Source organism: Semicossyphus pulcher, unplaced genomic scaffold, assembly GCF_022749685.1.
Source record: "Semicossyphus pulcher isolate SPU_LCO1_2020_fin unplaced genomic scaffold, fSemPul1.0.p SCAF_11, whole genome shotgun sequence".
NCBI classification, from domain to species: Eukaryota; Metazoa; Chordata; class Actinopteri; order Labriformes; family Labridae; genus Semicossyphus; species Semicossyphus pulcher.
Window position 1 is genome coordinate 15890781 of NW_027211615.1, and position 27051 is coordinate 15917831.

At 41.7% G+C, this 27051-nt stretch overlaps 2 protein-coding genes across 2 annotated transcripts; one reads left to right on the top strand and one right to left on the bottom strand.

Annotated features, from left to right (window-relative positions):
• Nucleotides 1-745: 745 nt before the first annotated feature.
• elovl4b (ELOVL fatty acid elongase 4b) lies at nucleotides 746-7712 on the top strand. Its single transcript, XM_069685765.1, has 7 exons — nucleotides 746-994; nucleotides 2681-2766; nucleotides 3240-3427; nucleotides 4127-4207; nucleotides 5828-5999; nucleotides 6088-6215; nucleotides 6378-7712. Exons 2-7 carry the CDS (start codon nucleotides 2700-2702, stop codon nucleotides 6657-6659), a joined length of 918 nt encoding a protein of 305 aa, XP_069541866.1. The 5' UTR covers nucleotides 746-994; nucleotides 2681-2699; the 3' UTR covers nucleotides 6660-7712.
• An 11574-nt stretch (nucleotides 7713-19286) lies between these two features.
• On the bottom strand, nucleotides 19287-26555 carry LOC138585109 (WD repeat-containing protein 20-like). The gene is made up of 4 exons (XM_069657358.1): nucleotides 26299-26555; nucleotides 22822-23004; nucleotides 21304-22716; nucleotides 19287-21017 (listed from the first exon to the last, which is right to left on the bottom strand). Exons 1-4 carry the CDS (start codon nucleotides 26545-26547, stop codon nucleotides 20961-20963), a joined length of 1902 nt encoding a protein of 633 aa, XP_069513459.1. The 5' UTR covers nucleotides 26548-26555; the 3' UTR covers nucleotides 19287-20960.
• Between the last annotated feature and the right edge of the window lie 496 nt (nucleotides 26556-27051).

Below are 27051 nucleotides of genomic sequence, written 5' to 3' on the forward strand. Positions count from 1 at the left end.
AGTAGGCCTAAACGCTAGGCACTAGCTATGCTATCACAGCTACATTTCTCTCAGAGGTTTGGTGATTCATTTGTGATGCTCAGTGTTTGTTTGGTTGCTGTGCAGTTTATGACAGCCTAAATAACATTATAAAATAGGTCAGTACATTGTACCATGATTGAATTACTAACACTGTGCCTGAGCAGGATATTTGAGTAGGAACTTCATTGTTGACTTACTGTAGTACTGTAAGTCAGGTTTCCTTTAGAGAAACCTCATCCCTCCTCCTTTTTTAGAGCAGGGAAGCTGGTGTTCACAAGGGCAGGTGAACTGTAGACCCAAAGATAGCTTGATAGCACCATCTAGTGGGATAACCTAGGCAGAGGCGACAAGGGACTAAATGTTATCAAAAGACACCTGCAGATCCAAACTCCTTTGATGTAGATTGATATTCTTTTTAGCATGTGGAAACATGCTTAGTTTTTTCTGTTTCAATCTATCGAACGTTGTAACGACATTTTTACTTTTATTAAGTCATTTAGTTAAGTCACCAGTATGCGTGTTAGATCATTTGTAAGTTATGAAGTAATTAAGTCATACAGTAGTAAATACCGAGGATGAACGGAAGAAAGGGGCGTCCTTTCACAAAAAAAATAACGGCCATGATGAGCTACAAACGTCTACCGCGCGCGCGCACACACACACGAGGCGCAAGGGTGATTCCCCGCATGCGCAATGCCATCTGGCTTCTCGGTGTCTAGGAGATTGCAAGAAGATGATGAGCTGAGCGGCCGGCACAGACTGAATGCATAATTGGCCTATCTTAGTCATAGAATTTCACTTGCCTTGTCAAGATTCTTGCCAAATTGCCGTTTAATGTCGAACTGTAACCGTTAACCGTTGCGGTGTAGAAGCTGAATAGCGGTAACGGCAGGAGAGGAGCGGAGCAGTGACTGAGAGGAGTTGGGCATCAAATTGCACCGGATGTCATTACACGCTCTTAAATATCGAGGACGTAAGTAACTGCGACGTGTTTTTTTTACTACTGTGTCGTGTGCTGTGTTGTCGTTATTTATTGTTGAGCGTGTTCATGTTTTTTTTAAACCGGCAACTCCCAGTTTTAGGGCATATTTAAAGCCCTAGCCTAATTAAGTAGCCATGCTGGAGAAGAGCCAAGCCCTTTGTCTGCGACATATCACCCTTTTTTAACGTTTTAAACAGGAAAAAACGCTTTGCATTAAATATATATATAGTTAGGTAGCTAATCTTCTCGTCGCTCTCAGCAGCTTTCACCCACCCACCTGTTAAGCCTGTGCAAACGTCAAGTGAATTAACCTTAACTTCCTTACATATGGGCTAACTATAGGCGTGAATGACTTCATTATGGGAGAATTACACCTCTCTTAAGAATAATAGGAGTTATATGTGAGATATTTTTAAACTTTGGGTTTTAATTTCACAGTTTTAAATATTTATTCTCATTTTCCTCATGATCAAAGCTTTATTTTTTTTTTTTAGTGCCACCGCATATGTAGGCAGATAACCATCGGACAGGCTTGTGGGTCGTTGGGCATTTGTACTTAGGCCTACATCTAAGCTCGTAGATCAATTGAATTTAAGCCTCTTGAGCGAAACCTGCTGACACATGCGCCCCTGCCTTTTTGTGTGCGCACAGACCCGGTTAACCCTCTCTATCTCATTTCCGCGGCCCACTGCGACTGAACTAACCCCTTAGTGAATCTGTTATCCTGTGAACTCCAGCTAAAAAAACGTCCTTCTTGCAGGTTATTTAGGGCTTATAGCTACTCCACTGTCAGTCAACACCACAGTCATTGGTCAACACCCATTGATGCATAGTTACAGTCACTGTATACAGAGTAATCAATTATTTAGAGGCCATCTAATCTGACGCATCGGATTAATTATAGATTAATATGGAGACACCTTCTCTCAGCTAACAGGTGGATCTGTTTGTTATGTAATGCTGCTTAATTAAAGTCAATGGGGTGCACATTTCTCTCATATCATATCTATGCTGTAAACTAAAGAAGGTTAGAAGAGATTAATAGAGGGATCTATCTACCTATCTATTAAAGGAAATAACCCACTATCCTCCATCCTATTTCCTATAGCTATCTCAAACAGTTGTGACTGTGCAGCAATCATAACAATCAATGGAAAGTGCATTAGCATTATAAGGAAGATAATGTATCATAATGTGTCAAATAAGGGTAAGTGAAGAGAGGCCTAATGTAGAATTTGAGGGTGTTTACAGATACAAAAAGTGTAATGGAAAAACTTTATCGATATATTTATATTGAATCGAACATTTCCATGCTATAGCATGTTATGTGACACAGCACATTGCAAATATCTGAATAAAAGGCTCGGATTTTCCGCAATATCAGATACGATCTCCCTGATATGTAATTTAATAGGATGCAGGAATGTGTTACCTTCAGGTTTGGTCCAGACACTATGTTTTTTTATGAATATGTGCATGTTATCATCAATTGCAAGCTAATCATAGCAGATATAGAGACACATACTTAATTCACAAAATGATGATGCAGAGCAGCCCGTCATGCCTCTACTTACGCTGATAGGACACGTATGGCCTTTAATTTAATTTTGGGTGGCTCTCACTGACTCACATTCTCTTGACCCTCTCTCTGTCTGTCTCTCTGTCTCCCTGCCACAGTGTAATCAAGACCAGAGCCATGGAGGTTGTAACACATTTTGTGAATGACACTGTAGAATTTTACAAATGGAGCCTTACTATAGCAGGTAAGATCTTTACAATCATTCGTTTTCTACATCACACAAGAGCAGCATTCAGTCTGAGATGCATGGATATTGACATTATTGTCACTGGACGAGTGTACCAATGGAAAAGATGGGCCTTATTTGACCATGTTATCTTTACTGGAAGTGTTATTACAAGTTAGCACGCTTAATATGTACATTATGATTATGTATTTCATTAGAAAATGCTGTGAGAGCCTAACTACATAGCAAAGTCTGCCAAGTCGACACAGCCAAATGTAGGCCTAGTTTACTTATACATAGGTAAGATATGATGATTAAGCTGAGGGCTTAATAATACCTTTGCACTGGCCATATTTCTTTAAAGTAAGGTTTGGTATGAAAGCACTAGGCTAGTAACAAATGTTTGATAAAGGGTGAGAGAGAGGGTTTGCATGTGATGTTAGCTGTTGAAAGTCACATGTCTGGTAACTTGTAACCTTTTTTTCCTCTAGACAAGAGGGTGGAGAACTGGCCATTGATGTCATCTCCCCTCCCCACTCTGGCCATCAGCTGCCTGTACCTGCTCTTCCTGTGGGCGGGGCCTAGATACATGCAGGACCGCCAGCCCTATACACTCAGGAAGACCCTCATAGTGTACAACTTCAGCATGGTGGTGCTTAATTTCTACATCGCCAAAGAGGTGAGAACTCAGCCTTGGAAGGAAACCTGGATTACTTCCTGTTTTACAGTCCTACACATGAGTAATAACACAGTCATGTAATGTTTTCGATCGGGATGGTAAAAGGATGATGGTGTTAGCCAGTGTTAGCTACTGTTGACATGGCTTTCCCTCAGGCTATGTGGCTAAAGATAATAGCATTGTGTTTATTGGTTACAAAAATGTCACTTAATAGACTATAGAAACTCTTGCTTATAGACAGTAGTTGTCTTAACTTTACAGTCCACAACCCTCTGAAATAGCATCTCCTTCCAAGTCAACAAACATTAAAAACCCTCCCCAATTGCAATTTGTTTTTCTCATCTGTTTAAACTTTAATTATAATAATGTTTTATTCATTGCTTGTGGCGAGCAGGCTGGCACAAGTCTAGTTTAGACTACATATTATTTCGACTACGCACACAGCAAGTGGTTGCACATCTGATAACATTGTTTAAAGTCTGTAATGAAGAAAAGCTTTGTGATACATTTGTTCTAGTAAAAAAACAAGCTGTAGCAACAATGTGCAAAGCAGAGGATGGGTTTAACTGAAGCAATGACCAATGCCTAAAATGCTTTTGAAACTGTGTTCAATGTCCTGGTAATTGCTTCCTCCAAATCACAGTTATGAAATGTCGGCCATTTTTCTTCCTGACTTTGTGCTTTCTTTCTTCCCCTCAGCTCCTACTAGGCTCTAGATCAGCCGGGTACAGCTACCTCTGTCAGCCTGTCAACTACTCCAATGATGTCAATGAAGTCAGGGTAAGCATCCTCCAAAATATCATCTAACACAAACACACACATCCAATTCCAATGCAGAGATTTACACACCTGTGAGCACAGACACTTAACTTCTTCAAGTGTACGGATGCTGTAATCCCGCTGTTGACGTTAAGGAGATCACTGCATCAATATATCAGTGCCTTTAGTGAAGCCAGGGGTTAAAGGAGGAAATAAACACACAGTGATAAAGGTTAATTCATCACTCTAGTGAGTCCAGGACAGAGAGGGTGTGGCCTGCGCTCAGATAGGTCGGAGTAATTGGTCTCACCACCGTTACACTCCACCCACATCTAACCCGTCAGGCCTTTCATGATGGCATGTCGCCACACCGCCATGGCTTAGAGAGCAGCCATGTGGGTGCTCTGTGAAGGGAATCGGCTTGTGACATGGATTTTAGTCTAATAATGACTACATTCCCATTATATTTTAATTATATTCCCATTATATTGAAGTCTTTTTACATGATTATATAATGATTTAATTAAAGTTAATTAATATTAACCTATTCTTTCTCTCTTAAGATCTCTTATTATTAATTACAAGTGAAATATTGATTCCAGGCAAGTTATTTGCATCAATTATTCACATACTGTTAAAACATGACTACAAATGGGATCTTTATACAGTATATTATACAATATTTCCTAATGTGTAAAAGCTTTTATTGTGGCCTTCAGTGGTTCAGCATACTATGATCCTTACTTTATAATATCTAAAGTGCCTGATGTTTTCCTCGTCCTTGCATTTCTTACCTGCGTTCTTCTTCTAACCTGCACACAAAACATTTGTGTTATTATTTTGCTTTTTTCAGTTATAATTAGTTCTTAGAAAATAGAATTAAATTTAAAAAAACCTGCTCAATTATTTATAATCTCCAATAATGTGTTCTTCCTGGAATGGGGCAGAAGCTGTAACGGACTGATTCATTCACCTCAAGCAGGTCATTTCCCTCTGAAGTCATGTTAGCGTGAAAGCCGTAAAATGCTAGTTAACTGTTGTTTAACTGCACTTAATGGGTTAACCAAAATGTTTTGATTTTGTACTGTGGCAGATTTTTACTTTCCACTGATTTTTTAGATTGCTGCTCAATTAGGAAGCAGTTAAACCAATAAAGATGATAACCGAGGATTTGCCAGAGCCCCTATTTTCCCAAGATTCCAAACCTGACACACAGCAGTGTGACTCTAAGCTTAATCCAAAAGGCACCTGGACTTGGTTGTAGTTCTTGACAACGTTTCACCTCTCATCTGAAAGGCTTCTTCAGTCCTGACTGACTGGTGGGCAGAGCTAGATATATAAGCCTCTGTAGGTTTGGCCTACAGAAACGTCTTCAAGAACCTCAACCGAGCGCAGTTGCCTTTTGGATTAAGTTTAGACATTATAACCGCATTTGAGCTTCCTACCCTGAGCATGATGTCAGAGAAAAATGGCCGCAATGTGATAATGGTTAATTGGACCTGTGGCTGCAAGTGTCTGCTCATTGTATTCACAGTCTGTAGACGTATCTATCAAAGATATTGTATCATGCAGTGATGTTAGTGACTCAGATCCACCTCAGTGAGCTTCAGTAACTCACCCCACCCTGTTTCATATCTTTAGATAGCATCTGCTCTCTGGTGGTACTACATCTCCAAAGGAGTGGAGTTCCTCGATACAGTCTTCTTCATCCTGAGGAAAAAGTTCAACCAGGTCAGCTTCCTGCACGTCTACCACCACTGCACCATGTTCATCCTCTGGTGGATCGGCATTAAGTGGGTGCCCGGTGGACAATGTGAGTAGAGAAGGATCTCTGAATGTTGGAATTCATCAGACGGATCATCTCACCTCTGACTCATGACGCCCCTTTGATCTCTCCACAGCGTTCTTTGGTGCGACCATCAACTCTTCCATCCACGTCCTCATGTACGGTTATTATGGTCTGGCTGCCTTGGGACCTCAGATGCAGAAGTACCTCTGGTGGAAGAAATACCTCACCATTATTCAGATGGTGGGTGTTATTAAAGGACTATGTTTTGTGGGTGTTGTATATGAAGAAGCAGCAAATATATGTTAGATATATGACAGTTGTTAGTTTGTTTATTTACAGTACTTTTTAAGGAATGTATGTTTTTGCTCTATTAATTTATTGTATACATTTGTGTGTCCTCAGATCCAGTTCCACGTGACCATCGGCCACGCCGGCCACTCCCTCTACACCGGCTGTCCATTCCCCAACTGGATGCAGTGGGCTCTGATTGGCTACGCCGTCACCTTCATCATCCTCTTCGCCAACTTCTACTACCACGCCTACCGACGCAAACCGTCCTCCTCGCACAAAGGAGGCAAGCCCGTCACCAACGGCACCTCGATGGTAACTAACGGGCACAGCAAAGTGGAGGAGGTGGAGGACAACGGGAAGAGGCAGAAGAAAGGAAGAGCGAAAAGGGAGTAAAAAGGAGGAAGAGGGCTTGCTTGGACGTTTGTTTTAAGGGCCAGAGAAGGAGGGAGGGGTAGGGAAGGGATACGCAGAGAAGTTCAAACCAGACCGGCTTCATCATCCCTGCCAGTAATGTAGAAGGATGAAATATGTGACCAACTTTGAGAGGGGGGAAGGGTAGCAGTGTGTGTTTGTGGGTGTGTCTGTAAGGGTTTCTGAGAGGAAGAGAGGGGTGTTGGTTGTCTCCATTACAGTTTTTTTATTATCGAGAAAAGCAGAATGCTGATCACGTAGGCTCCGCGCTCCTCTGTCCAACTGTGTTTGGGACCGTAAAAGGACCAAAATCTGAAAGGAACTACAAACGGCTCGGCTTCCACCAACTTGTCAACCAAAATTCACCTCCAACTTTTGTACTCTGGATTCCAGTATTGTTTTAACTGAAAGCTTAACTAGTCTTTAATATGCTAATTTATATTGTAGTGCTCTAAAAGAGTTTTATTTTAACTATTACCAAAAGAAAGAACATGCAGAAATTTATACCAAAGGTGTTTTTTTGTCTCGGTTCAGGGGGGAGATTTTTGTTTACGAATTGGATTAATCACACTACGACTTTCTCGCTACTGCCATCGACTGTATTAAAGTACTTTTTAATTCATCTCCATTTACAAAGCAACTTATATAACTGTGCTGCATTTACAGAACAACAAGCTATTTTTATGTGTGTTCATTGTGAATTAAAAACCTGGTTTTAAACTCTGCGGAGTGACGGGGAGGGGGGGCCGTAGTTTCTTTTAGTATTTATGCAAATTTGTGGGTATCTTTGTTATAATATTTTTGTGTGGGTCCTCATGATTTATTTCTTTTTGCTGTGCGATGTAGCTGAGGTGCAGGAATAAGAGATTGAAGTTCAGCTCAGTATTGTCTCACTGCCATGTAGGACTGAAGGGAACGTCTTCCTGAAAAGAGCTTTTTTTTTTAAAACAAATGTTCATTTTTATTGTCTTATTGAAAACAAACGGCTTCTGGCTGCACATATAACTGAAATAAAGACAATGTCAGCACCCCACAGTTCATGCTTGTGTGTCTTTGTGTTAGCTCTGCTGTGCACGAGTAGGTCAACTGTAAATTAGCTTATTTACTGCTAATGAAATGTCTTCCAAAAGGGACCTAATCTGAAGCTGAAGCCCTCCCATCCCCCATCATCTCCTCTCCTGATTCCTCTCCTCGCTTCATGCCTCCCTCTTCCATCCCGAGATCTTCAGGATAGAAACGGCTCTTATAGGTGTGTGAGAGAGGCAGAGGTAGGCTGCGTCTTTGGCCTGTCCAGACAGATCTGCCCTAATCTTTGGGGGTAAATTGGCTTTAGCTCCAAAAGAGCTTATTTCCACGTCACTCCGTGAATTACCAAGGAAAGCAGGTCACTGGAAGAGAAGCCTTTGCTAATCTGCCATCAGGGAGCTACTGTAACTTTCAAACTGTGTGGATAAGTTAACATTAGGCTGTGGAAAAGTGTTGTGGAAATTCCTGTACAATAAGTCATACTGGCCCCAAATATAGGCTATTAACAGCGTTTTTTTCCTTACAAGAGAAGTGACATCTTCCCTGAAAATGTTCTATCCTGGTTCATTTCAGGACGTTACCCCTTCCTCTCACACACTTATTCTCCCAGCGCTCCCACCCTCCATTTCTTCCTTACCCTGTGTCAAACACTTAATCCATTCACCACATTGTGGATCCACTAATGGCATCCATTAAATTATTCATCCACTATCTCTTTCCTGTTGTCCAAAAACCTCTGATCACACCCTTTCTGTTACCTCCTGCCTCCTGTCACACAGCCTTTTCTCTACATGCACTACTTTTGCGCCTTATCCTGATGCACCACCACCTGTCTCTTTGCACCCATGGCATGAGGTTGGAGGTGGAGGTGGAGGGAGGTCTCTGGGAGGTCCAAGGGTTCAGATGTGAATGATAGACTGGATGAGATGAGTAGCAGGAGGCGTATGTCCTCCACAGGGACAGAGGGATCTAAGCCAGGGACTAAGAGGATTGCAGAAGAGCCAAGGCTTTTCTATCAAAGGCATTTAGCACAGGTCACTATAACCTGCATCCCTGCTGCTACAGGGACTACATACACATACCTGTACGCTCACACTTTGAGCATATAGCAGACTGCAAGTGCACTGATGTTGACATTTATATCCAGATATGGGGAAAAAAATAAGTATAAAATAACAAACCTGTTCCTCTTCCCCTGCCTTTAGAAAGCAGCACATATAAAGGCCTATCACTTCATCAGCAGACTGACCCACTCTTGAGTCTGTTGGAGGGTAAAGGGTCGGTTTTTAGGGGTTAAACCTCTGCGGACCCAAACCCATCACTCACGCATCTCATCTCGTTAGCAATTATATGACTAAGGAGCTCATTCAGGCCTAACAGAGTGCAAATAGTCAGCGTTTTATAGGCTCGCTCATCTGTGAGGGCCAGATTGTGTTGATGCTTTATGTGTGTGCAGAGCGCCCTCTGCTGGGCCTGAATGTACTTACATGATATTTCTGGGGCAGAAACAGATGATATACTGTATGTACCATGTAATGTTTGTGACAAAAGTGGATAAAACATATTGTGTGTATTAAAATTGGGAAACTGACTCCAGGCTCTGATGTGGCAATGAGTTTGTGGAAAAGTAGATACAACTAAATTTGTGATAAATATTAAGAGTTATAAAACACGGGAACAACAGAAAGACAATTCTCAATTTAAAAACGAGAATGCAATTTTTTTTAAAAAGAGCTCAAAATACCAGAACAAAGGGTGTGATAGTTACAAAACAGTTTGTGTGTGGATTGGTAAACTTTGTGTTAAGATGTTAGTAATGTGCTTAACATGAGAAACCGACAAACCTCACAGATGACATGAGCCATCTACAGAACAGCACCATCTTGTGGCCTCTTTGTGTTACTGTAAAAAGAAAAAAAGGAAACACTCGTAAATATTTCGAACAAAACAGATTGTGTTTGAGTAGAGCAGGTCAGCAGCAGATCAGACTGTACATACAAGTATTTTTTATACATCTTATCAAGTGGAGGAATACTTTTATGCCATTGTGAGATGACACTGTAGGCTCATTTTTAATAGATAATTTAATGGGAATTTACATATAAAATTTGAAATGCACGTAGAACAACAGAAACAAATGGTGCTTTTTAAAAGACATAATTACTCTCAACCATACTGTCATTTATTTGTTGTCTTATAGGCTACCGCTACTATCCTGGTAATGCTGCTCTGTAGTCCTGCTTTTAAATCATCTGATGACCTCTAATATCTTTTTAGTTTTTTTAAGTGATATCATCAAATTTAAGACGTTTGATAAAATAAAAAAATCAATTGAATGCAAATTTTCAACAGCTAGCCTATAAAGCTGATATTAATTTAAAAATAATAATAATAAAAAATAAGCATGAGTGCTTTCAGGCCTACATGGCTGGCCTTCATTTTTTATTAAAGCCAAGCCATTTAATGCACAAACAAAGACGACAGAATGAACATTCTAGGGTAAACAATGTATAAACATTAATCTTTAAAAAAAGTAGTTGAGCCAGAAATTAAACTAAAATCTACTTCGATTTTATTTATTCAAGAGAAATTTATAATGGGATTTCAATAAAGTGAATAATGTGAAGTAGATTAACTTTTAAATACAATTATACAGACGTTATTTAAAATCTCCATAGCAACCTTTAGGTGAGTGACGTCAGGACAGATTCTTGTACTTAATCGAAGAAAAACAAACTCAAAGTCTTTTCAACACAAACAAATGAGAGTTGGCAGCAGATATTCGCAGTGGTTCTCAAAGTTGAAAATTTCCAAAGATTTCTACAGAAAAACGATCTTCATCGAAACCTTCATCGACTCTTCAACAACCCTTCATCGACCCTCCATCGAGCCTTCATCGACCCTTTCCTCGGGACATTTCTCCGAGGATCAGAACTGTTTCCGCTTGGCAGACGTAAGACTTACTCTTTAAGAAACAGCTTGTTTTACTGTCGAGACTTGAACGATAGATTGACTTGATGAATAGTTTGTTAAATTTCATTTTTAAAGGGTGAATTCATCTCTTTCGACAGCCGTTTGACAAAACGTTACTCTGTAAATGACTGTGCACAGTAACACCAGAATATTACGAGTAAAATGTACATTTTGAACTAGTTGGCCCTACAAAGAGAAAATCAAAGTATTAATGAAACTCATTGGTTCAGTCCCGCATATAATGGCTACTTTAAAGGCATTTAAAGGATTTATTCATCAAATTTGATGGACGTTTTCCAAAACGTAATGCATTTTATCTTTCAATCTGCATGTTTGGGATCCCGGTATAATATTTCCAACCTATAAAGGGAATAAAATCATATTTTCTTTGCATTTAAATAAACGTCAATGTATTTTCACACAATTAAAAACACCAAGGCCAATATATGTTATATCGGCTTATATGTAACTTTTGAAACAATTAGCTTATATTAGAACACATGATGAACATTGAGGCTAATTTACGGTAAAAAAAAAAATCTTTGTGATTATCCAGATGTTGGCTCGTGCCTCCGATATAAACGTTATGCAAACCGATCAACTTTTTTTTATCATGATGATATTGCTAATTTGTTCGTCTTCATCTCTGTACAATGTTTTTATTTTATTTTATTTTTTTTACATCCGGTTATTACTTTTATCCAGCTGTATATTTTTTTCTGTTTTTTAAGTTCCGACAAAAGAGTTAATTAATTTTGTTATTGGATTTACCATGCGTTTTATGTATTAAATTTGATGAAGCCGGAAGTTTGTAAGCTAAAACAAATTTAGGTTGATATCGGCGTTAAAAGTAATTAGCATTTCAAATCTCCATGGTAACCCTTAAAGAGCTGCTGCAGGTTGGCAGGGGAGTGACGTCAGAAAATACGGTGCAGAACTGTTTCCGCATGGCAGACGTAAGATTTACTCTCCGCTTGTTTTACTGTCGAGACGTGAAAGATGCATTGACTTGATAAAGAGTTTGTTAAATGACATGTTAAAGGGTGAATTCATCTCATTTGACAGCCGTTTGACAAAACGTAACTCTGTAAATGACTTTATTAGGAAATAATTAGAATATTTGGACGATTGTTTATAAAAATATCTTAAGGCCCGCATGTTTGAGTCCACGTTATAAAGATAGCAACATTACTTTTCAAGCTAATCAAAATGTTGTTTTTAAAGATTTTTTTTTTACTATTTACATTATTGTTTTTTGATAACTTAATATTCAAATGCATGTTGCAAATTCAGGTCAAACAAGATCTATTTTCCACTAACTGACAGAAATGCATAGGGACTAGAAAATCTAAATACTGTTCTAAAGGAAATCATCTGTATCTTATCCAGAGGTAATATTAATGTTAACTTTGTTTATTAAATACACACAAAATCCTGCTGAATAGTGTATGATGATATGAGACTCCATCTTCTAGATGATACAGATGTGGGCAGGTGTTTGTGTCATCACCTTTATACAAGCTAACTTCTTACCTGTGTATTCATCAGGCCTTTTACTGGGATACAAACTCAAATATATCATAGCTTAGCAAGCTGTCGGTTATTGAAAGTAATAAAAAAACAAATTTAACTTAACTTGTGCATTTTGATTTGTTAATGGGAGAAGCAAATTACAGCAACATACAGTTAAGTATTCACAACAAGCACTGCTTAAAGTCGTGTGTTTGTGTATCTGTGACTTTTACTTTTAAATGAGTCTAACTGATTTGAAATCTCAGGGTGTGAGGACATTTTTCCAGAGAGTCATTTTGGTAAAAGAGATGTTGAAATGTTTGGCTTGTTTCTGTCGTCAGGACGACCGCTGTGCCACCTGGACCAACCCTGTCCACGGCTCCAGCATGTCCGTCCCCAGGCTGATTCTTCGGAGGCTCCCGGCAGCAGCAGGAGCAGCTGCCGTGTCCTCCTCAGGTACCCCACCCAGGTTCCACCCTCACACACCTCTCTCTTGCTCTCCTCTTCCCTCTCCTCCTGGCTCTCCTCCTGGCTCTCCTCCTGGCTCTCCTCCTCCCTCTCGCTCTGGCTCTCTTCCTCCCTCTCCCTCTGGCTCTCCTCCTCCCTCCCTCACCCTCTGGCTCTCCTACTCGCTCTACTCCTCCCTCTCCCTCTGGCTCTCCTCCTGGCTCTCCTCCTGGCTCTCCCCCTGGCTCTCCCTCTGGCTCTCCTCCTGGCTCTCCCTTTGGCTCTCCTCCTCCCTCTCTCTCTGGCTCTCCTCCTCCCTCTCTCTCTGGCTCTCCTCCTCCCTCTCCTTCTGGCTCTCCTCCTGGCTCTCCCTCTGGCTCTCCTCCTGGCTCTCCTCCTGGCTCTCCTCCTGGCTCTCCTCCTCCGTCACCCTCTGGCTCGCCTACTCGCTCTCCTCCTCCCTCTCCCTCTGGCTCTCCTCCTGGCTCTCCCTCTGGCTCTCCTACTGGCTCTCCCTCTGGCTCTCCTCCTTGCTCTCCCTCTGGCTCGCCTCCTGGCTCTCCCTCTGGTTCTCCTCCTCGCTCTCCCTTTGGCTCTCCTCCTGGCTCTCCCTCTGGCTCTCCTCCTCGCTCTCCTTTTGGCTCTGCTCCTCCCTCTCCCTCTGGCTCTCCTCCTGGCTCTCCCTCTGGCTCTCCTCCTGGCTCTCCCTCTGGCTCTTCTCTTCGCCCTCCCTCTGGCTTCCCCTCTGGCTTTTACAAGGACTTTGAGGTGAGCTCCTCTCCCACCTCCTCCTCGAGCTCCTCTCCCACCTCCTCCTCGAGCTCCTCTCCCACCCCCTCCTCTTCCTCTGGTAGTTTCATCACTGTTCCATCACGTGGGTCCTCTGTAAGCTCTTCCCCAGCTAGGTTGCCCCCCCCTGCCTTACCCTGATGCTGCTGGAGGAGGAGCAGTGGCCTGGTCTGGAGTCCAAGGATCCGGAGGACTTGCGGGGACTTCTGAGGCTGAGGAACCAGCAGCATGGAGGCTCCGGACGCATGCGACCTGCTGGGAAGGCAGAGGGACCCCCTCCACCGAAGCGTCCGAAGAGCTAAGTGCCTTCATGTATAAAGATAAGATATAATAGGTTAAGTAAGTATAAGTTAATAGAGTGTAAGTTAAGTTTTGCTTTTAATCCCCTCGGGGATTACTTAAGTATCCACTCCCACTCTCACCTATACGCTGTGATTGGCTCAGGGAACGAGAACAGCACCCCTCCTGAAAATGTCCTGTGCAAAGCAAAACAACAGAATAGATGCAGAGGGAAGGGTCTCACAAGGGTCTGCACACACTCACCAACACACGTATAGAGGCCCATAAGTGATGATTTAAATTATATTATATTTGTAAAAGTCTTTATTTCTAGGAAAATCCTACTTATTTTAAATTAGAATAAGTTAAGTTAGTATAAGTTACATTTTGTTAGTATAAGTTAAGTTAATATAAGTTAGGTAAAGTTTGTATAAGTTTAGTGTAAGTTAAGTTGGGTAGACGGTATCTCCATCTGTAGGGACTTGGCTTGAGAACCGGAGGGTGGCTGGTTCAAGTCCTGATACAGGTGCATGTCAACATGCAGCCCCCTCACTCTGACATGTGCATGTCCATAGAATCCTGTTTGTCTAAGTGTGTATTTCGGGCCTATGTTTGTAATAATGGAGTGAAAATACTGAACTTAGTATCTCAAAGTAAATATCTCAAGTAAGTATCTCAAAAAAAGAAAAATAGTATTAAGTTAGTATAAGTTAAGTTGAGTTAAAGGTATAATAAGTAGGATTTTTTCTTGCATTTTGTCAACAACACATTCAAACTGGGCTGCCTTGGCTCTTCGTCACCAGAAGCTCTCACTCTCTCGTGTGAGAACACGCCCAGCCCCCCGAGCTAACACCCACAGCTTCACGGTTATCTTTTGCACTAGCATGCTAACCGCCAGTTAGCCTGTCCTACCAGGGGCACCTAGCTGTCCAACAGAAAAAGGCCAGCTCTGCATCGCTCTGTTCACCTATACGCTGTGACTGGCTCAGGGAACCACAACAGCACCCCTCCTGAAAACGTCCCGTGCAAAGCATAACAACAGAATAGATGCAGAGGGTTAGAGAGTTAGTATAAATTTGGTTAAGTTTGTATAAGTTCAGCGTAAGTTAAGTTGGGTAGACGGTAGCTCAGTCTGTAGGGACAGCACAGTGGCTCCTCCCTGGCCTCAGCAGCAGCAGAAGAAACAAAGAGTCCAAACTGCAGAGAAGATGCTCCGATCCAGAGACGTTTCCTAACCGTACGGTTAACCAGCTGATGAAGAGGAGATCCGGGAATAAATGCAGAGGAGCAGCTGAAAGACACAGGAGAGCGACGTGTCGACATGCAGGCTACGCTGAGAACACAAGTAAGTGAAAGGTGAATCATTTGTGCAGCTGTGTCTTAAATGTTTTAAAAACTTTGCTTATAGACTTTGTTTGGCTTGTTACAGAATACTTGTAGAGTGTCGTGTGGTAGCACAGGTGATGATTTGTAGTAGATGACACCTTTAAAGATGATTATCAGACTATTTCATGTCAGGCTGAGCACAGGTAAACTGTATGAAGAGTAAGGTAAGGAAGAGAAGTCATTTTATCATGCATCATTATCATCATTTCTCCTGTATCACTACACAAACCTTAAAGATGGCTCTTTAGACATTATAGTTTCTGCTCTTCCTGTGTAGCTCGTCTCCTAACTTTACTGTCCTTTCTCTTCAGGTGCAAACATTGTGCAGTCTGGCAGTGAATACAGAGGGGACAGCACAGTGTCTCCTCCCTGGCCTCAGCAGCAGAAAGCAGCAGCAGAAGAAACAAAGAGTCTAAACTGCAGAGAAGATGCTCCGATCCAGAGACGTTTTCACCGTACAGTTACCCAGCTGATGAAGAGGAGATCCGGGAATAAATGCAGAGGAGCAGCTGAAAGACACAGGAGAGCGACGTGTCGACATGCAGGCTACGCTGAGAACACAAGTAAGTGAAAGGGGAATCATTTGTGCAGCTGTATCTTAGTGTATGTTTAAAAACTTTGCTTATAGACTTTGTCTGGCTTTTTAAAGTTACAGAATATTTATAGTGTGTCATGTGGTAGCATATGATGATTTATAGTAGATGAAACTTTTAAAGATTATTATCAGACTATCATATTCACTTATATTTGAGTTGTTTTTTTGTATTTCTCTGTGTTTCTACTGTATTTTTGGAGCTATCTGACACTTTTATTTCCTTCAGGATTAACAAAGTTCAATCTTATCTCTTATAGTACTTTGTTTCTAAAAAAAAAATGCCATTACTTTTTCAGAGAATCCATGAAGTGCTCAAATTCAAGTCTGTCTTCATGAAACTCCAAGATGGAAATGATTGAGAAGAGCCCAGAAGAGCCCAAAGACGAGGAACGACCCCAGGACGCAGAGGGCAAGAGAGACGACATGAAGAGCAAGGTAAGGAAAAGAAGTCATTTTATCATGCATCATTATCATCATTTCTCCTGTATCACTGCACAAACCTTAAAGATGGCTCTTTAGACATTGTAGGTTCTGCTCTTCCTCTGGAGCTCGTCTCCTAACTTTACTGTCCTTTCTCTTCAGGTTCAAACAGCCCGGCCTCGTTGTGCAGTCTGACAGTGAACACAGAGGGAACAGCACAGTGTCTCCTCCCTGGCCTCAGCAGCAGAAGAAGAAACAAAGAGTCTAAACTGCAGAGAAGATGCTCCGATCCAGAGACGTTTTCCAACCGTACGGTTACCCAGCTGATGAAGAGGAGGTCCGGGAATAAATGCAGAGGAGCAGCTGAAAGACACAGGAGAGCGACGTGTCGACATGCAGGCTACGCTGAGAACACAAGTAAGTGAAAGGTGAATCATTTGTGCAGCTGTATCTTAGTGTATGTTTAAAAACTTGGCTTATAGACTTTGTGTGGCTTGTTAAAGTTGTTATAGAATACTTGTAGAGCGTCATGTGGTAGCACAGGTGATGAGTTGTAGTAGATTAAACTTTTAAAGATTATTATCAGACAATTTTATTCACTTATATACAAGGGTTTTTTTGTATTTCTCTGTGTTTCTACTGTATTTTTGGAGCTATCTGGCACTATTTTTTCTTTTGGGATTAATACAGTTCTATCTTATCTCTTATAGTACTTTGTTTCTAAAAAAAAAATGCTATTACTTTTTCAGAGAATCCATGAAGTGCTCAAATTCAAGTCTGTCTTCATGAAACTCCAAGATGCAAATGATTGAGAAGAGCCCAGAAGAACCCAAAGACGAGGACCGACCCCAGGACGCAGAGGGCAAGAGAGACGACATGAAGAGTAAGGTAAGGAAGAGAAGTCATTTTATCATGTATCATTAATTTTCAGGCCATGGGTGCTGGGAAAGGAAGTGAAATGAGCCTTGAGATCATTTATATTTACAGACATGTATAGTTCTGCCTTTTGGTGGTAGCAGATGTGACGACTTGCAGTAGATGCAACCTTAATTGACTATGTAATTTCAGGCTGAGCTCAGGCAAACTGCATAACATTGATATATATGTATTTTTATTCTGCAACCTATGTGTATTTATCCAACTAACCTTTGTAATGTTGGTCTGTTTCAGCAGAGAGCACAAAGCAACGAGAGGACCAGACGAAACAGTCCATCCAAAGAGGCAGAGGGACGAGTCAGGAGACAACAACACAAGACTTGCACAATGTTTCGCACAGCGAGGCGGCAAAAAAAAACCTTCTCAAATAAATATCAAAAACATTGAAAACTGTAATCAGGTTACTATTTGGTTTCCTTAAAAATGTGGAACAGTGTAACATTCAAACTCTGCATTATCGAAGGTATTCAGGATATGAATGACTTAATGTGCTGTAACTTTTTGCTGCAGTTATCAAACTCAAACAATTTCAGATCTTAAAACAAAGGAATGAGTGTAACTTAACTTAAAGTGATGGGTTCATTAGAGCCCAAACAAGCATTCATTTGGGTAAATGATCATCAAAAAGCCATTTATTTATTGAGTTTTGAGACTTCCAAATGGAGACTTTTTATGTGTCAAAAATAACAAAACAAAACAATGAAGGTACTCTTACCGTACAGCCTTAATTCATCTGTCAGCACTGGTCCTAGAAAACTAAATATTTAACCCTGTAGTTACGGTGATAATCAATTCTAAACGACACAATACCAAAGATCATCCACTAGATGGAGCTGTATGTTCAGTACTGAATATGCTTTCACCAATCTAACTGGGTCCTCACGATCATCATGTGTGCAAAGCAGGGTTATCGTAGTTAACGAAAAATAAGACTAAGACTAGCAGCAAAAACAGTTTCGTTAACTGAAATAAAAATGAAACGACAGTTTAAAAAAACAAAACTATATAAAAACTACAATTACCAGTGCAACACGAACTACAGCTAAACAGCATTGCAGGTAAAATCAGCTCCGGGTGCTTATACACCGAGCTCTGCTGTGGGTCAAGATGATTGATGTCATGCATTCTTTCATGCTACTTTTTTCGGCTTCTTTAACTCAAGGCTTTCCTTATAATAGCGGGAAAACTAAAACTAACACTAAAACCAAATAAAAGCTACTAAACTAAAACTAGTCAATTTCTAGCTAAAACTAAACTGAAATCAAAAACAGAAACAGAAAGACTAAATTAAATTAAAAATTTAAATTAAATTTAAAAACCATAATAACTGGTGCAAGGTGGTGTGGTCAGCTCTGGTGGAAGAATTAAACAGGTTAAGAAGTGTGTGAAAACCTCTTCTGATCTTGCAGAGACAATCTCGAGGGACATAACGTGTTTAGATCAAACACTTAAGTGAATCAAACCACCTTTTTATAACAAAGTTAATGTGTGTGAGGTAAAGTGTTTACCTGATGTTTCTGCACCGTGCCTCAGATAGTCCGCAGGCCGTCAGGGAGGAGACTGTCCTCAATCTTCTCAGTGACAAAGATCAGCCTCACAGGAAGATCAATGCCGTTAGATACCTGTGAGAGAGCCTCAGGTTTTACCGCAGCACCATTTCCACTTTACTTGTAGTCCACCAAAGTGTTAAGTTTACTTACTTGTCATTGCCATTAGCATGTCTTTTCATTCACAAAAACAAAGATGTAAATGACATTTAATTTAAGGTAAATATTAGATTAACATACGTATATTCAATTGAGTTTAACGGGTCCAGGGACAAAGGAAAACAGAAAATCTGCAAATAAAAAGGTCATTTATATAACCGAAAATTACAGACTTTTTTTCCTTTTGGTGTCGAGTAAGTGTGACCAGTTAAATATTACTTGTCATTGTTATTATATTTCTGTGAGGGACAAATTACAGCTTTCCCTTCTCTATAACAATCTGAACTCAGGTTTAATATCTCACACAACCACAACAGAGAGTTAATTAGCTGATAATGATATACACCTGTGTGACGGGGCCTTTAATAACTCCTATCAACTGTCAGTGCAGTGATACAACTCTAAAAAGCCAAGCATGACCTTTGACCCCAGCTAAGGTATAGTCCAGCCTATGCAAGTGTAACACACAAAGACAATGATTTAGCTGGTGATTACATACACTTAACAAAGTAACACAAATGGAGCAGGTCTTCTGTCAAAGCTGTTTTAATAGGCGTCACATGGAGGAAAAGGCTCCCACTGTTAAAATCCTCAGTCGTCCTATATGTGGGTGCTTCAAAACACGCTCACCTCAAGCATTTATTCCATCATCAAGTGCTGACATGAGTCAGTTGGTATTCAACACAGTGTCAAATGTTTGTTCACAAGTTCAGCATCAGTTCAGTAATTATTACTCACAGATGTCAGCCCTGTCCTCAGAACACGGTCGTCAGTCTTGTTTGTTAGTTAAAGTGAATTCACACACATGTCGATGGATGAGACTAGTGAGGGGAGCTATGCCAGCGTTAGTCTTCCTGTGGTTTACCTGAGCTCGGAGTGATGGCTGAATAAGACCGCTGCATCGTCTACGCCTACCTGCCTATGTCGTAAGAGGAATCTGCAGCCACAGGCTAGCTAGCATTCAGCACTACCTGTTAGATAAGAGGATTTCATTAGACTTCTCCTATACCAAACGTTTCATTAATAAAAATACACCTGAATTCTCTTTATGTACAACAGAAAAGAAACAGTTTCACCTGCATATTCAAGAGTCATTTTAATATTATGTATAGATTTTCTGTAGTAGAAATATCACTATTTTCTGAAATGAGGATCTTTGAACTAATGTAATAATGATCATTTCACCCATAAATCATTGAAGTACAATATTTACATATAATACAGAGCCCATTTAATCTGAAACAATATTAAAATAAATGTTTAATAGATACAAAGGTTTTTCTTTTTAAATTCTATTTATATTTCAACCTTGTCAAGGAGTCCTTACACACTCCAAAAATGTAAAGCCATTCTCCTCTAACAAACTATTAAGTGCAAACAATTTTTTTTCCTTATAAAAAACTATTATGATTGCAGCATCCAGCGTTGAGACAGAGGGGCGATAACAAGCCGATCCCCCCCAAGTGCTTCCAAACCTGTCTTCCAAATATTTCGCTTGTCATGAATTCCAAAAAATGGGGGGAAAAAAACAAAGGAAAAATCTGTGCAAATTCACTATAAAGTGTGAAACTCTGATTAAATCATTTGTGAAGGAAGTTAAAAGGCTCCAGTCTCTCTTGAATTTGTGTTAAGGACTGGGGGCTGCACAAGGGACCGCCCAGGAAGTGACAAATGAAAGAGACTTGGCATTGGGGATGTGCTGCTGCTCCAGAACAATCCCTCATCCTTTTCCCTTTATCTGTGAATACTTCTGAAGAGACAGATCGAGGGGGAAAATGTCAGAGCTAAACCCATAAAAAAGGTTAGATGGAGGCATCACCAGCACGTCTAGTCTTTGAAGGTCTACAGGCACAAAGGATTGGGTTCTAGAGTTTGTTATTTTCAGGCTAGACGCGACTTGATATGACCACAGGTGGAACAACGAGCCAGTCAACCCCTCCCACAAACCTCCTGGACGATTTAAAGCTTGCACTCTTACTTCCAGACAAAAACAGGGGGGGTCGAGTTTCTAACCCTGGCTTGGCCAACGTCGGTTATCTAAACATGAGCAGTAACACAAAAGAGAGCGCCTGGGAGCTCGTAGTGACGATAATGAAGGTGACACTGGAGGTCGTGTGGTGTGTGACAGTGTGTGAAGAAGCGCTGCAGGGCCTTGGCCTTGGTCATCCCCGTCTCTGTTGCATGGAGCTGTCATTAGCAGCACCTGCACTGGGGCTATACTACTGTTCCACTGGGGGAGTTGGCAGGGTTGTTTTGAGATGATAGCAATCCCTGTGGAGAGACAGATAACACACATTGATAACAAACAACAGTGTTACGTGAATGTATTCAAAGAGGAAGAATAGTGAGGCCATGAGGTTTACTGTCGGAGAAGATGTGCTATTAACCATCAAAATGCTGCAGGGTTTAGTTTAAATCTGCCGTGAAATAACCAAAACCTTTGGCTGCACACAGTGGGGTTAGCGGCTTCTGAATGCAGAGAGAAAATGGCTGTGCGCGAGACAATGGAAGTTAAGAGGTGTCACATGACAGTATCCTCGAGAGGCCTGTCACTCACCACTTTCCCAGGCCTAGCCCATGTGCAAACGAAACCCTCCTGACAGGCTGTTACCAGACAGTCCTCAAGGAAGATTAACACAGTGAGTCTCTCGTGAGCGATCTTCTTGCACACCAGCGGCTCCAGCAGCGGCACTTCCTCCATGCGCGGGCACAGCGTCGTGCCCAGAGTCTTAGCCACTTCCGCTTTCGCCGTCCTGGACGAGCTGAGCTGGTTGAGCTTGTCGCTGCTCTTGCTGCTGATGTGCCCCATGCTGTGGTTCCGCTTGTGGTCCTTCTCGTGGCGCTCCTTGCGCGAGTCGTGCAGCGACAGGGTGGCGAACTTGCTGACGCCCGTGGCGATGAAAGCGCTGTCGATGATGCTGTTGCCCTTGGTGCTGCCGCTGCTGTTGCTGCTGCTGCCCGTGTGGCTGTTGGGGGTGCTGCCCCCTGGTGGGTTGGTGGACTGGGGCAAGCTGTTGGACCGAGGAAGAGTGTTGGGGAGGGAGTTTGCCGGGTTAGCACTGGTGCTGCTATTGCTCACATTGTCTTTACCATTGGTGCCACTGGGATTAGTAGTGGATACAGTAGTCGTCGTAGTAGTAGTAGTAGTAGTTTGTCCAGTGGTTGGGGGGCTTGTGGCACTCATAACATTAGTGTGAGTCCTAGTGCGGGACAAAGGGAGGTGAGGGAAGAGAATGTCCTCTGTTAGGTCCCACAGACACAGCTGGGTGTCCTGTCCCACAGAGCCAAACCTATAGGTCACACTAACAGGCCGACTGTCCGTAGAGTTCCTCTTAGAGAGGCGAGAGTGAGCGCTGTTAGCTCGGTCTCTGCCTGCACCAAAGTGAATCTGCTCATGGAAGTCCTCATCACTGCCGCTGAACTCAGCAGGGGGGTCACCGTCCTCCACGCTGGTGGTACAGTGGTCAAACGCCACCACACTCACCCACGACTTGTGACCGTGCCCCCGTGCAATTACCCTACAGTCTGAGAACGACCACACCGTCACCAGGTCGTCCTCCCCTCCCGCCACAATATACCGTCCGTCTGGGCTCCAGCACACACACAGTAAGCCACCGAAGTAGCTCTTCATTGTCCCGTGGAGCTCTGCGGCATCGAAGCCAAACACCCGCAGGAAGCCGTCCTGGCTCGCGCACGCCAGAAACTTCCCGTCTGGGGAGAAGGCGAACTCATTGAGCGCTCCTTCGCCCACCGTCCAGCGCAGCAACGGGTTGCGGGCGGACTTGCTCTTGCACGTGTGCACGGCGTAGTTCTCACCCTGCTTCAGGAGCTGGTAGTGAGGCGCCGTGGTGCCACAGGTGTTTTCCACGTTGTACAGATACATGCTGCCGCTGGAGTGAGCCACCAAGAAGAGGCTCTCTGAACCAGGAACCCATCGTACGCAGGTTACTCGTGACTTGTCTATAAGTCTCTGAGGGGGACAAGAAACACAAAAAAGAGTCAGCAAGTTCTTTCAGTGGAAAACTAAATGTTCCTCTAACTTAAGTTACCCTCGGTGTCCTTTAGCTGGACTCACCTCTTCATTGAAGAGTTTGCTGGTTTCCTTCTTTATTGGGTCTATGAGCTGCACCTGACCGGCTGAGAAGCCCACGAGCAGGGAGACGCTCTCTGCTGTAGCCGTGAGGGGGTTGAAGTCATGACACGTGGGCTGCGTTCCTTTGTATATCCTCTTGTCGATGGGCTTACTAAGATCGGCAGCCTGGAAAAACAGGAAAAAACAACATGAATAATTTGTTTAAAAAAGCTTTTTCAGCTGTTGGAAAAAGACAAAAACCTTCGATGGACACTTAGCGACTATTTACGTTTTTTAAAATAAAACCTGAGAGTATTTTTAATAGATTTCAGACATTACCTCTCCTCCAAGTGACTTTACTGTGCAACTCAGCGCTCATGTTTTCTTAGAGCGTTTCAAAGATGTCAGATTGACACATAATCCATTTATACGTTTAGAACACCAAGCCTTTATATTATATTTACAAATCCTTCTAACACTTTCTAAGGACAAATACCCCAAGAGCATTTTTGGCTGCAATCTACTTCTCGTTGATGTCCATAAAGGGCGGACCGAGTGTTCCTGATGTATGATAATAAGGAAATGTGACACATGGAAAGTTGTTTTCCAAAAATAGAGATGAAGATCAGCCAAGACAGACAATATACATTAGCTTAACTGTTTCTTCCAACAGCTGTTTGACAGCTCAACTTAAACCAAACGTGACGGATGACGCTGTGTTTGAATGAAATTAAAAAGTGGTCTACTTATTATTCAATATCATAAGACACGAGGTTGAATCCTGAGAGCTTTAATAGAATAACCATGGTCGCTGTAATTGCATGCAATACAAGTAATGATAGGTTTCCCTATTTATCGCTGAAAAACAATTTTTAATCTTTTAATGATGAAAAATGGAGACAAGAGAATTAGCCAAACACGTAGTAGGGCTAACAAGAAAATTTCGACCTCATGTCAAGAAAAGCTGCTAACCTGGCGTGAATGTATGGGGCTCTGAACCAGTGAAAATTTAATATTGGTGACAGTTTTGTTCTTGATCCCTGCAACTCTTATGTGGTCTATTTTAGGCATTATAGGGAGGTAGAGAGAAAACTATGGGTGGGACCTTTAATGCTGTCAAAGCGAGGGTCTTGACACGGACTTTAACATTTTTAAGCTCTTCGGTGACGTTAAGCCTGTCCTTCTGGCTACACATGCTTGACACTTAATCACAAAATAAATCACTTTCCTTGTCTTCTTCTAGTTAAAATGTATGGCATATTACCTGTCAAGTACCCCTATTCCCAAAAACACTAAATCATCAAATCAAACAAGATGGGTCTTGTCTCTATCATATCATAGGATTTTAGTGCTACAGATATACTAATACTGCCTGTTTACGCCTGTATTTAACTGCACTCATCACAATACTTGTTTTTCTGTTGTTTCTGTGAGAGCAATGCTGGAGCAACATCATGGTAGACTGAAAGACGTAGTCTCAAAATGAACAGAACTAGCTGTGACGGACGAGGGGAAGGGTGATAGAAACAGAGGGCAGTGTGATGCTGGACAGCTTGAGCCAGGGCAGCGCAACCCGAGTCTGTTAGCTGCTCTGCTCCAGAGACGAGTGTCAGTGAAGTCAGATAAACCATTTTCCTACCAGACTCATGTAGGAGGATATAACCAAGAAAAAGGCTGCAATAAGGACATAGCTTCAGAGTTATATAATGCTGTAATGTTTCGTGAAGTTGCGGGCGTTTACCCCTTTACATGTAACTGCTGTATTTTCATTAATGCAACTGTGAGGAATCAGCCATGAAGCATGCAAAATAAAACATCAAACCAGCTGACGCTTGTAGCCTTGCCATCATTATGTTTGAATAAATACAGACAGCCACACCATTTGTCCAGGAGCTAATATTTCAGTCCTACTCACTCAGGCACCAGTATCAATTAAAAACCAATCCTCTTTATCCATCGCTGGCTTTGACTGCTGCCTGAATGCACCACAATTAAATTGTGTAGGTCCACTTAGAGGGGAAGTGACTGTCTTACATTGGAATCAGAGGCAAGACAAATATCAAAGTGAACATAGAGGGAGACAGGCCGGCTGAATAGACAGACGGTTTTGGAAACAATGATGTCCACAGCTTGAGCATAATCCCCGTCAACAATGTGACAGGGTGACTTCTTTTAATGCTTTCGTCCTTCTCTGACTTTCATCCAACAGATCAAAGTTCCCAGTGTTTGTCGTGCTATCGGAGCGGCGGATATTGTGATGGAGGAAGGGTAAAAGAAGACATTGTGAAAAAATGATTCAACTAAATTAAGAGCTGTCGGGAAACGTGCAGTCATTACAACTTGGGTCAATCTCAACACTGTAAATAACAGAAAAGGCACAGCCAAAATGTGTCATATGGAAAAATGTTGATTCCATGAATGCAATGTAAACTCGCTGCTACCAAAATGCAGTATCAATATACCATAAGTCTTGGTAGTAATAGAGTTTCACAATGGGTTGTGTTTGTTGCAAGCCAATTTCAAAGTTAAATATACTGCCAAAAACATCTTAATTTTAATCTGTGCCAAACTGACTGCTGTATTTTAAGAAATTGACCTGGAAAATGGTAATTTACAATACAGAAATACTTCCTTCATAATCAGGTAATTAATTAAATAAAATATTCCAAATAAATGTCACTTCCCCTGATAGGTTTTACTATTTTGTGAAATAGTGAGAAACACCTGCGTGAAGTGGGGAGAAAAATAGCAGCAGAATTCTCCCTTGTAGACTCGGCTTCTTTTGTCAGACTGAATATAGTGTAGCTGCTTCAGGGACAACCACATCATCAGCATGATCACCACTGTCACAGTCACCATCCCTGCTAAACAAGACCAAACATGGCCTGCTGCAATGACATCATCACTGTGTGCAACCAAACAGTGGATCACATTTCATCACATCCAGAGTCTGGTAGTAGAGTGCACACACATCGTTATATCACGAACAACAAGCATTTCTAACTTCCGCTTCCAGCTTTCAATGTAAACACCAAGCTCTGTAATAGAGACAACAATGGCCCTGCTGGAGAGCACAGTTGACAACTTCCCTCCTACATAACGTTATAACTGTAGTATGTAAAGACTGAAGATAAACAAACCAGTCATAAGACATGACATGACAAACCTCTTCTCACGTTATTCTGTTAACACGGGAATCTCATGTCACAGCTTGCCACTGCCTGAGAATTGAAACAATTGGCGGACTCTGAAGAGCACAGTGAAGTGCAAAAACAACTAACTGTGGCGTTGTTAGCTAAGAATGCTAATTAGCTCCTAACTTAGCTAGGTCTGCTACATGGCCTTGTCTTGACAATCTGCGCACTTCAATGACAGAGGCTAACAGAGTTGACAGCCAGGGTGCAACACGTTTGAAGATGCCAAACCAGTGGGCTGCTCCTGGACAGCGCGGGCTTCGTTGCTGCAGTCAGTATTGTTTACCTTTCTCACGCCTTTGTAGATATAAAAGTACAGTTCCCGGCCCACATTGAAACAGATCCTGTCGCCGTTGCCGGACTGGTCGTTCACATTGACGAAGGAGACCTTGACGGGATTCGAGCCCTGCGAGTTGAAAGGCACCCTGTTCGGGCGGCTGTATTCGGAGTGAGTGAGGAGTTTGTAGACGCCTTCTCGTGTGGTGAATTGAGTTTTAATTTCGTTCATCTCCTTCCCTCCTCCCTCCGCCGCCATCTTGGAAATTGGCGTTCATCCTTATCTGAGCCCCGGATGTTACCAACAGCGCATGCGTCGGACCGTTGAAGTCCAGCAGCCATGCGTGCAAAATTATAAAGTCATGTGAGACTAAACTAGAAAATAAATACAGTGTATAATTATTGAAGATAGTGGGTTCAGACAAAAAATAACCCGTAACTAAGAGACTAATAATTAATAATAAAAGCACAGACCGGACAAACTGTACTAATTAAATGCCGTTTTATACTAAAAACTGTTGTAATTATTCAACAATTACAGAATATTTAATAGAATACTGGATATTAGTACCACCGCTACTATTAAATTTGGGGGGAAATGTATAAAAGTACTAAAAATACCTTTATATAACTACACACTTTTGTTGGATATTATTAGATTTAATAAAATGCCTTTTCACAGAGAGAAAATTGCAGAAAAATTAGATATATATGTATATATATACATATCTATATTAAAATACAAATAAGACATATACATGTT